This window comes from Amphiprion ocellaris, chromosome 20 (assembly GCF_022539595.1).
Source record: "Amphiprion ocellaris isolate individual 3 ecotype Okinawa chromosome 20, ASM2253959v1, whole genome shotgun sequence".
Classification (NCBI taxonomy): domain Eukaryota; kingdom Metazoa; phylum Chordata; class Actinopteri; family Pomacentridae; genus Amphiprion; species Amphiprion ocellaris.
This window is the reverse complement of record NC_072785.1, coordinates 28,545,243-28,557,645: the sequence shown is the minus strand read 5'-3', so window position 1 is coordinate 28,557,645 and position 12,403 is coordinate 28,545,243. Positions and strand designations below refer to the sequence as shown.

The window sequence follows — 12,403 nt, the reverse complement described above, 5'->3', positions numbered from 1 at the left end:
TATATACGCCACACATGAGAGAGCGTATCACGCTGAATGAACTGTGGTGGGCCCAGAGAGAGTGACAGAGGGAGGGAGGGAGGCGCACAAATCTCACTAAATACTGTTTCAATTATGTGGTAGTTGAAAATAGAGCGTGGAGCCGCAGTCTGGGCTGACAGGGCTGCTTTCCCCCCTTTCTGTCGGCCTCTGCTTCTCACTCCGTCTGTCTCTTTTCTCCCCTAAATGTTCCAGCCAAATTCACGTACTGATCTTGAAGTTGAATAAAACGCCACAACTTTCATGTAGAAGCTGCAGCATGCAAAGGGTGAAATAAATGTAAAGTGACCCTCTGAGCTCCTGATATTTTGTCTTGTTTTGTTGTTTTTTTTGTCGTTTTGTGTCGCTTTTGTCATTTTTTGTCTCATTTCTGTAATATTTTGTCTTTTTTTGTAGTTTGTCTCATCTTTTCATCATTTTGTTTTTCCTTTTTGTCTTTTACCTCCCAGAAGTTTTCTCTCCCCTAAACGTTCAAGCCAAATTCCCGTACTGATCGTGAAGTTGAATAAAACGTCTCAACATTGATGTAGAAGCTGCAGCATGCAAAGGGTGAAATAAATGTAAAGTAACCCGTTGAGCTCCTTTTTCTCACTGTGAGCTCATTTTTTTATTTTTCCTGCATATATATGGAAACCATGAGGAAGTAGAGAGAACTTAGAAGTGTCTTTTGTGCAGTTGGAATGCCATAAATCATCACAGCCTGCAGTTCAGCTGAAAAATCCCTGAGTTTTTGTCAGGTGACTGTATGTCGCAGCTGAGTCACTAATGGCTTCCCAGCTGCATCAAGAAGTGCAGAATTTTTAGTTTTTCACAGAATTTGATTAAAGCAAATGCTTTACTTTTGGCAGATTTTTAAACGAGATAATTTGGTTGATTTCTGACAGAACCTCACGTCACAGATGAGTAGTTCATGGACTGTGGGAAAGAGCATAGATTCTTTCTGTTTTTCAGTTTCTGGCTCTGATAAATAGTGTAATTATGGTGCTTTTTTTAAAAATATAATGTATTTCAAATAATGTGTTTGTAGTTTTTGGAGTGCAGAGGGTTAATTGTGCTTCCTTCTTTGAAAACTGTAATAAATTTGTCATTTAATTAATATTTTTTATGCACAAAAAAGAAAAAATGAAAAGGCTGTTTCAGTCTGTTGAATAAATTATGCATTAGTGGGAATGTTGAAGTGACAGTTTAATATTTAATCAGTCACTTTTAGGGCTCTTAGCTGCCCTGAGCTTCATGTTGAATGAGAGTGGCACTGATTTTCTTGGCAAAAAAGTGATTAAACGTGCTTAAAACTGATATTTTTAAAGTGTTTTCACAGATTTTTATACAACTTGGAGCACAGAGCAACACTCTCACTGTTTATAGTGCACATATATTCAATTTATTATTTAATAAATGACCAAAAAATGAGTGAGAAGTGAGAAGCCAAGGCCCTGACTAACCTCTGCACTCAAGAAGGTTTTTCTTTAAGGCTTCGGCTGCAAAATAATCCATCCTGACCGCCACCCTTCTGCTCATATCTTTCTGAAAATAGCGAGTTTGAAAGTCAGAAATCCATCAGCTCGGGAGACTCTTTTCTTTCTCTTCCCCTTTTTTTTTGTTTTCTAATTTCACATCTTATTTCTGCCTTCTCTCTCCTTCGCCCTCCATCTTAACCCGCCGCTCTGTCACACTTTCTCTGCTCTCCCTGCTGACTTTGCCCTTCCTTGTGTTCCCTCCACTCATTTTTTCCATGGCTTTTTTGGGTGCCTCTTCCCTCTTTCCTCCTCCTCCTCCTGCTGAAACCACGCGACGCAGCACATCTGACGGCAGCGGTGGTTAACAGAGCCCGACTCTCTGCCTGCATTGCCGCCACCACAGCAGTTAACTTAGTCCAAACCAGATGTTTGTTTTATTCCCTCTCTCTCCTCTCTGGAGGCAGAAAAAGAGAAAGAGGGGGAGGCCAAATGAGAAAGCTCTTGGTTTTTCAATGGGAGTCTTCCTCTGTTCACCCCAGAATCCAAAAAAAAAAAAAAAAACAAGAATAAAAAAACACGCCCCACAGCGGGTTTAGGGTGTTGTCCTCTGCTGGCGAGGAATGTTTTTCACTCTATTCTTTAACGCTGCCTGGGGAGGCGACGAGACCTCCGAAGACTACGCGACGCCTTCCCTGCTGCGTTTATTTAACCTTGATTTCATGAGGGAACACTCACAATTGAAAAAAAAAAAAACCTTCTTGAAGAGTGACAAGATGCAGCGAGGGAGCCACCACAAACAAAAGCAGCTAAAAACTGAAGCAAAAACACAGAATGTGGTGATTATTGAATAAGAAACGTCTGCAGTCCTGTACACACTCTGTCACAGACCTGGAGGTATAAACACAGAGTTCATTCCCAGACAAGTAAACGCGTCATGACAATCAGCAACGAGGCGAGAATCGAATGAAATGTTGAAGAAGATAACCTCTGAGGTGGATTTGTGCTTTTATCAGGGGTTCATCACTTATTGCTTCTGTTAAGCTTTTTGTTTTTCTGCTCAACTGAAGCTCAAGACGTCGGTTTTTGTCGATTATTTTTTTGGAAAATTCAATAAGAAAAAAGCACAAGAACTGATGGGATCAGATTGTGTGTTTTTCTGCACTTCAGATGACATGGAGAGATTTTAAAAGTAGAATTTTTTTTCCAGTAATGCTAAAAGAAAATATAGATTTTAGAGAATGAAAACCATCTCCTTGTGCTGATTATAAATCTGTCACATAGTGATTTATTAAACATGATAACTTTGACTTTAATCTCCTTTTTGGAGTTAGAGATAATAGATCAGATTTAGTTCAGCAATAATAAATTAAACAATAAATATTTTTCTGCATTTGTATGCATGTCTTATTAAATTTCTTATATATTATTATATTCTGAAGATATTATATTTCTATAATATTCTGTTTAATTATAGTGAAACCAGTAAAAGAAAGTTGTGAACAACTGGTAAAATGTATTTTTTTTTCAAATAAATTAAACTATTAAATTACAAAAATAAACTGTGACTTTACAAGTCTAATGTAAAATAACATTAAAAACTTGTAACTATAAGTGATCGTGCAACTTCCATTTTTTAAAATAAAAACCCCCAAAATTGGGGCATTAAAATATTATTAAAATAACATTGGCACATTTATAGAAATATTTTAATTTCATGCAAAATATAAAACAGTTAAATTCAGTTTAAATACTGTAAATAAAACTTTAAAATCAGATAAATTAGTGGCAAAGAACAGAAAAATTTATTTTGGTTTGGTAATTGTACGCAGATATTAAATAAATGAAAGATATCTTGTGTAATTACAGAAGTTTCCACAACAAAAACATTGAAAAATATTGAATTGAAAAAATACCTATATATCTAGTTATATTTATTATATTAATAACCTTCAATAAACATAAAAAAATCCCACCAAATTAATAAATCATATGAAATTATGGCAGAAAATATATTTGAAATATGGAAAATTCCTACATTTTTATGATTTAGATGGTTATTTTCCTTTTTTTTTTTAAAATAAATTTTACATTTTATTTTTTGGCATCCCAGTAGCCTGAAATTATATATATATTTTTAAATGTTTTTTTTTTTTTTAAATAGTGTAAGGTAAACTACACTTCATTTTCCTCCTGAAGGAAAAAACAGCAAAAGTCCACCTGAAATTATGATTTAATTTCAGTTTATCTTCACTAGCCATAATAACTGAAACTGAACTTCTGCAGGTGTCTCATATCGGAGCAGAGTGTGGTTACTATGGATATCACCTGGTTATGGAGTGCATGTTTCTATAAGCTTCAGTGTGTTTCAAAGTGCAGGTGAAGCTTTTCTCTCCCATAATGAAGGTGCAACATTTAAGGAATGAGCTCCACATTTAAACGCTGCAGTAAAAAAAGCCTGTGGGGCCGCAGACCCACCTCCTGTAAAAGCTCATTAAACAAGGCATTTAGGAGAGATTAATTACGAGTGAAATTATGGTGGGCTGAAATCCACTCCAGGCGGCGAGGCTCATTAGAATCAGAGCGGGGAGGAAAGCGGCTGCACACCCACCTTGAGGATGTTGACGTAGGGGACGCCGTCGGGTCCGTAGCGGCTGCCGTTCACCTCGATGTGCTTCAGCCACTGGATATGCGGCTGGGCGTCGCTGTAGACCTTACAGTGGAACTCCACGTCGCTGCCCACCACCACCGTCTGGTTGGCTGGGAGGCCTGCCTGGAGGATGGGCCTGTGGGGCGAACGCTCTGCACAGAAAAGAGAAGAAGGTCGTGCATGCTAATGATGAGCTGCAGGAAATGTACACATTCAGCAACTCTTGTGTTTTTTTTCCCACATGTTAATTTATTCAATGTTTGCAGAGAAGAAGAGCTGAGAGTTAAATGTTTACCCAGAACATCCAGCTGGTAGGTGTGGCTGATGGCGCCGTACTTGTTCTGCACCACGCAGGTGTAGTTTCCCCGATCTGACGGCACGGCGCTCTCCATCACCAAACTCCACTGCTGGTGCCTCAGCTGGGGAGAGGACAGGAAGGAGAATATTTACTATATATCACGACTTTTATACAATAAAAAACAAGAAGAAAACAAAGTTTGCTCACAGAGGACTCAGGGAATCCATGGATTTGTTGGGTTTTCATGTATACTTTTGTCGGGTCAAAACTACAGGGGGTCCTTGGTTTACGACATCCTGGACAAACGGCGTTTTGTGGGTTACGTCGGAACTGTTTATGAACGGGTCCTCGGTTTACAACGTACGGTGTTTCGTCTTTACGTCGGAACTAGTTAGGTGGAACTAGTTGGCGAGCGGGACGAACAAGTACATTGTCACGTGGCGCTATAAGGCGGATTTGTTTATATTCGCCGATTGTACGCCACCTTTGATTGTTCTACATTCGCTAACTTTTTGCCCTTTGTTATGGCTCCCAAGCATAAATCAGACTCTTCTGATGGCAGTGCTTCGAAGAAAAGGAAAGCCATCTCCATGGAAGTAAAATTAGATACAATAATACGCTCGGAACATGACTTTTCCAAAGAACTGATCGATATTGTGATGCACCTAATGGCTTTGTTTACATTTTCATCAGTTCCGACATACAGCAAAAATTGACTTAGGCCGATCTGTAGGAACGGAATTCCGACATAAGTGGAGGACACCCCGTATCTCTACATTTGGTGAATCTCCACAATTAATAATGCTGCAAAGTTGTGCATTACCACAGTCTTAGCAAAGTCATTACATTAAATGATAAATGGTCTGTAGTTCTGCAATTTGGGAGTACAGGCATCAAACGATCAGCCTTGCAACTAGCAGACAACCAGTTCTACTATCCATTAGTTAGGGTATTGTTCAGAATTATTACCACAGTTTTAATATGTACTGTAGTCAGGTAAAATATGTTATACAAGCAGCATTTTAGTAGTACTTTCTTGTACTTTTATAGGGTTTTAATCCATAATTTGTCAGTTGTCTATGTCACCAATAGTGGAGACTGAACCACAAACCTTACAATTAGTGGACAATCGGTTCTACCATCCATTAATTTGGTTATTGTTCACAACTAATACCACAGTAGGGTCTCAGCCGGTCTGACAGATTCTGACAGATCTGTCAGACCGGGTCACCTGATAAAAAAAGGACACGTCAGCACGCATCAGATGACGCTCTGAAGAAGACTGCAGATGCAGTTGAAACATGTCAGCTAAGGTAAAACCAACTTTTCTTTGATTTGTCGGTGTAAAAGAAATAACGTTAGCCTATGATAGTTAAGGACAAAATGAACATCATCCAAATATTTAATATATGTTATAGTCAGATAAAGATATGTCATTTGAGTACCATATTAGTTGTATTTTCTATATTTTTTGTAGTGCTTTAATCCAAAATATGTCAACTATTCAGGTGACCAATGGTGGGAATCGAACCACCAACCTTCCGATTAGTGGACAACCAGTTCTACCACTAATTAGTTCGATTTTTCTCAATGAATAATAATGCTGTACTGTCTCAGCTTTAATATCTATTATAGTCAGGTAAAGGTATGTTAAATAAGTAGTATTTTGCATACTTTGTTTTTAATCTCTAATGCATCAATTATATAAATAACCAATGGTGGGAATCGAACCACCAACCTTCCGATTAGTGGACAACCAGTTCTACCACTAATTAGTTCGATTTTTCTCAATGAATAATAATGCTGTACTGTCTCAGCTTTAATATCTATTATAGTCAGGTAAAGGTATGTTAAATAAGTAGTATTTTGCATACTTTGTTTTTAATCTCTAATGCATCAATTATATAAATAACCAATGGTGGGAATCGAACCACCAACTTTGCGATGAGTGGACAACCAGTTCTACTATTAATTAGTCTGGTTATTATCCATAATTAATACCACTGTAGGATCTCAGCCTTAATATCTATTATAGTCAGGTAAACATATGTTGTATAAGCAGCATTTTCAAGCATTTTTGTAGGATTTTAATGCAAAATATGTCAATTATTCAGGTAACCAATGGCGGGCAACGAACCACCAAATGAATTATTCCAGTAAAACCATCCCATTATTCTCACTACAGAGTCTTTTTTAAAAAAAATAGAAAGCACTTCTGTTGTTTCAAATGTGCTAAATAAGAAACGTTGACAACACTTCTGAATTATAAGGAGCCTGTTTCTAGAAACCTTCGGGGAAATTCGATGTCACATTTACAATCCTGTTAGACGAGCAACACACAAGTAGTCATTTAGTGAATTCCCATTGGTGATGACAGCTTTGTTGATGTAATTCACAATCACAAGCTGCTCTCTGAGGAGTTCATATCATCTGTTCTTAATGGAAGAGAAGCAAAGGAAACTTGATGTGAAACTAGGTGTGAATACAAATACAACAGCACTGAAAACTAGCATTAAAATAGAGACAAACTCTCCTTTAGCTAACAAATATTCCTCCTATTTGCGCAGTTGAGCTCTTTCTTGTCAGATCTGTTCCTCCCTTTGATATTCTTTGCTATCTTCTTTGCTAGAGCCGGCCGGTCGGTAAACATGAGCGAGTCTTTGTGTCGAGAGTGTTTACCCAAGTGCAAACCCTATTGAGCAAACATTTGAAACAATAAAGCGACTTTAACCTCCTTTTATTAATTGCATGCTGCTTGATGCAGAGCAGACGCGACGTGTAGAAAACAGTCTTTTGACGCTCAGTAAACGTCTGGATGATGTTCGCCCACAGCAGCGAGGAGGAAAACTGAGATGAAAGCAGCAGAGATCTCCTAAGAAGTCGCCTTTTTTGTATGCTCAAAATGCAAGATTGCTGAAAATGTTATATTTTCTAGCTGAAAGTTAAAACTGTGACATAGCAGGAAAGACTTACAGTTACAAAGACCCATTGGGGACCATTATTCTCATGTTCCATTTTTACCTGTTGCTCACATCCAGTTTTCACTCATTGTTCGGTTTCAGCATCAAAATTGCTTGGTTTAGTTGAAATTTTTGCAATAATAACTACGCTTCAGAAGCTTGGTTAAGTTTAGGCACCAAAATTATAGCATGTTTGAGCTTCTCCTACATTTTCTGTTAGTTTTCATAGAAAAATGGCGATTTTTTTTGTAAATTGAGTAAAAGTAAATTGAATAAAGCAGCAGAGAGACAGATATTCTTACAGTCAAGATGCAGGATTCTTAAAGAAACTGATAAAGGAATATCAGAAACCGAATGCCACAAAGCTCCGACAATCAGTTGATATTAACCCTCGTGTCGTCCTGTGGGTCAAAACTGACCTGTTTTAAAGTTTGAAAATGTGGAGGAAAAAAAATAAATTCACAGTGAAACTTCTGATGTCCACATTTTCAACATTTTTGGGAAATCTTTGAATATTTTTTGGTGGAAAAAAGAAATGTTAAAAATGTTTAAGAACAGTTGGACAAAAATCAACCAAAATCCAGTGAATTTCACTGGATTTTGGTTGATTTTTTTTGTGAATGTTCTTGAAGAAAAAAGACAATATTAGAAGATTGACTGATATATATGTAATCACTTTAGACATTTTTAGGACTTTTTTTGGAAGATTTTTACTCATTTTTTGAAAACATTTACAAGAATTTTCTTCCCACATTTAGCAGATTTTTTAAAATAAAACTTTTACGGGAAACTTTTAAGGAATTATTTGAATTTTCTTCCTGTAGGTTTTGCAAATTTTCAGAAATTTGGGGAATTTTTTTGCTGAATTTTTGGATTTATTTCAGACAAGGAAACAATATTTTTAGTGCTGTGAATGAGGACAACAGGAGGGTTAAGAGCGGTTTCTCTGTTTGTTCGGTAAAGCCTCTTTTGAATCTTTTTTTCTCTGCTTGCACTGGAGGCAGACAGGCCTTTCTTTTTTTCTTGCACCTCCGAAATTGGTTCCACTCAAGAGCGATCCATCCCCGGAGAGTCGGAGGGTAAATTTTGCGTAGTAATTTGAACCAGGTGTGGCTGGAGAGCAGACAGATACTAACTCGACAGATTCAGAAGCCGAGGAGGAGGAGGAGTGAGTGAGCAGCTCGGCCCGGCGAGGCGAGAACAGAGAACCTGCTACGCATCAACAGGCAGAGTCTCCATGGGCCAACGGCGACGACCTCCACCGTTTAAGTGGAAACGTGCCGCCAACGCTGCTGCTGCCGCTGCAAGACGAACCACAGAAAGAGGTCGGAGAGTGATGTCAACAAGGAGGCTTTTCAGAGGTGGAACACTTAACATCACCTGGAAAATGTGCAGAGGAGGCTCAGTGTTTGCAGCAATATCTAACCGCACAGGTTTGGGGAAGCAGCCAGACATTCACAGATCGCATACACTCCTGTTCAAAGGTTTGGGGTCACGTAGAAATGTCCCTATTTATGAAAGAAAAGCATCAAAGAAGATAGCAGTAAATGAATCAGAAATACAGTCTATATATTTTTAATATGGTAAATGACTATTGTAGCTGGAAACAGCTGATTTTTAATGGAATATCTCCATAGGAGTACAGAGGAACATTTCCAGCAACCATCACTCCTGTGTTCTAATGCTACATTGTGTTAGCTAATGGTGTTGAAAGGCTCATTGATGATTAGAAAACCCTTGTGCAGTTATGTTAGCACATGGAGAAAAGTGTGAGTTTTCATGGGAAACATAAAGTTGTCTGGGTGACCCCAAACTTTTGAATGGCAGTGTAGGTCAACTTTAACTCATTAAGAGCAATTTTAGCTAATATAGACTAACTTTAACTAATGTAGAGCAACTTTAGCTAATATAGAGCAACTTTAACTCACTTTTGAGCAACTTTAATGTAGAGCAACTTTAACTCATTAAGAGCAACCTTGATATGGAGCCACTTTAATATAGGGCAACTTTAACCAATAATATCAACTTTAGCTATTATAGAGCAACTTGAACTCATTTTTGAGCAACTTTAACTAATGTAGAGCAACTTTACCTAACATAGAGCAACTTTAGCTAATATAGAGCAATGTTAACTAATATAGAGCAACTTTAATGTAGAGCAACTTTAACTAATATAGATCAAATTTAATGTAGAGCAACTTTAACTAATATAGAGCAATTTTAACTAATATTATCAAATTTAGCTAATCTAGAGCAATTTTAACTAATATAGAGCAACTTTAAATAATATTATCAAATTTAGCTAATATTGAGCAGCTCTAGCTAACATAGAGCAACTTTAACTAATATAGAGCAACTTTCATTCATGTATACTACCATTCAAAAGTTTTTTTGACACTTGGAAATATCCTTATGTTCGAAAGAAAGGCATTTTTTTTCAATGAAAGTAACATTAAATTAGTCACAAATCCGGGCTGCACAGTGGTGTAGTGGTTAGCACTTTCGCCTTGCAGCTAGAAGGTCCCTGGTTCGCGTCCCGGCTTTCCCGGGATCTTTCTGCATGGAGTTTGCATGTTCTCCCTGTGCATGCGTGGGTTTTCTCCGGGTACTCCGGCTTCCTCCCACAGTCCAAAAATATGCTGAGGTTAATTGATCATTCTAAATTGCCCGTAGGTGTGAATGTGAGAGTGATTGTTTGTCTCTGTATGTAGCCCTGTGACAGACTGGTGACCTGTCTAGGGTGTCCCCTGCCTTCACCTGAGTCAGCTGGGATAGACTCCAGCCACCCCCATGACCCTAGTGAGGATTAAGCGGTGTATAGATAATGGATGGATGGATGGATAGTCACAAATCCAGTCTGGACATTGTTAATGTGGTAAATGACTACATTGTGTTAGCTAGTCGTGTTGAAAGGCTAACTGATGATTAGAAAACCCTTGTGCAGTTATGTCAGCACATGAATAAAAGGGTGAGTTTTCATGGAAAACATAACATTGTCTGGGTGACCCCACACCTTTGAACTGTACTCTACATATACATTAGTATTCTGAGCTTCTCCTTCTTCTTCTTCTGTCTTACACTCGCTCTTGGAGGCGCATGCGGAAAATACTGCGACAGTGTAAATATTATGCCTGAGCGTGCTCTCTGCAGTTGCGTGGTAACACACACCGGGCCGCCCGCTCGACGCTGGCAAACGCTTTTTCACAACGGCTGGCTCCACCCCGTCTCAAAACCCTCAGAGCTCCGGGAGTCAAACCGGAGTCAATGGCTGCACTCATGAGCAGATGAGTGACGCCTTGTGCTGCGGTCGCTCAGCGCTTGGGAGGGAAAAAAACATGGCGACACTCGAGGAGGGAAGCTAGAAGGTGGTAAAATATGAGCTGGAGTCGATGCTCGGCTCAGGCCAAGACCACCAACAGCAACAGAAAGAGGCTGTAATCGCAGCTTGAATTCACATAAAGACCTGGATCTGTGTAAAACGGAGAACGTAGATTTACTGCTGTTCTGCACGCTTTGTACAAGTTTACAATCAAAGCACCAACAAAGTTCATCGTCTCCCAAAATTAGGCTTCTATACAAACAAACTGCATCCCTATTTACATTTTGAGGGAAAATTTATTTTGAAAGTAACATGTTTTGTCACTAAAAGGTAAGAAAAGCTTCAGTTTAAAGGCAACAGGAGGTAAAGATGGAGGGATAAATGTGACTTTTTAACAAAAGAAGTCACGTTTTCCTCCTTTTTCTCAGTTAATTATCACAGAAGACATGATTTTTCTTAACCTAACCACATAGTTTTGGTGCTTAAGTCTACATAACAATGAGTAAAAACAGCATTCTGATGTATTTTTTTTTGAAAGAACCATATTTCCACCAGGACTTTTCACCCAGTAGACCAAATATGAGTCCTGTGTGGTAACTTTATTCTTCGACATAAGGTTTGTTTCACTTTTGTATTTCACTCACTGTTTGGTTTGGTTAAAGCACCAAAACTGGTTGGTTTGGATAATAAAAACAGCACAGTTTGTGTTAAAATATGACTTTTTAACAACATGTTTGAAGATTTTCCTCCATTGTCTTGGTCAGTTATTGTTGAAAGTGATTTTTCCTCAACCTAACATCATAGTTTTGGTGCCTTGATCTACCAAATAATGTGTGAAAACCGATAGTATGCTCCTAAACAACTAAACAGAATTCTCATTTATGTTTGAAAAAAACTTTTATCCATAATACCATGTTAAAGTCCTGTTTGGGAACTTTATTCTTAGACTCAGGCTTTACTTGGTCTTCACTAACTGTTTGGTTTAAACACTAAACTTCTTGGTTCAGTTTAGGTAAAAACCAAATTTAGGTTAAAAAAAAACAACATTTACCCCACATGTCTGAAGCTTCTCTTCCATTTTCTGGGTTACCAGGAAGATAATAATAATAATAAGCAAAATAAAAGCCAAAGACAAGTTGATTTTAAATGGATTCGTGATACAACAAACATTTGATCCCATTTAAATGTAACTAAAAACGCAGTTTAGCTGTACAGGAACGTAATTCAACTTGAACACTTAACAGTCTTGCTACTAAACGTGGACTGTTCAATCTGCTAAGCTTAACCTGAACTCCTTTTTCGTGGTAATTACTAACTTTGAGTGACATCCTGCTTCATTCTGGCTCATTTAATTATTCTCCACATACAGGCCACTTGCTTTTATTAGCCTGTTCCTCTGGCTAACCCCCGCTGAACCTGCGGCATTAGTCCCCGAACATGATAATCCCATCCATTCCAATCATGCCAGATTCCAACCAGAATTAAATTATTAAGCAGCTTACGTTCGAGTCATACGAGGCTTTAAAGGTTTTAAGGCTTTTGGCTGCGGATGTACAGGATGGAGCCGGCCATGGGAATGGACAGGCGCTGTTACACTGCAAAAAGTGCGAAGGAGGCGATTTTTAGAGGTTTTGCGTGGATGAAATAAGACGTAAAAGTCTGTTGGAATCTGTATTCAGTTAG

At 38.2% G+C, this 12,403-nt stretch overlaps 1 protein-coding gene across 8 annotated transcripts in view; it reads right to left on the bottom strand.

The window, feature by feature from the left end:
- fgfr3 (fibroblast growth factor receptor 3) overlaps window positions 1-12,403 on the bottom strand; it is a 116,792-nt gene that overhangs the window by 31,832 nt on the left and 72,557 nt on the right. For all 8 annotated transcript variants that reach the window (XM_035956008.2, XM_035956012.2, XM_035956007.2 and 5 more), the window contains exons 6-7: window positions 4,439-4,562; window positions 4,105-4,295 (exon numbers count right to left, since the gene is read on the bottom strand). In XM_035956008.2, coding sequence (XP_035811901.1) covers window positions 4,105-4,295; window positions 4,439-4,562 — 315 coding nt within the window. The remainder of the gene's footprint in view (window positions 1-4,104; window positions 4,296-4,438; window positions 4,563-12,403) is intronic.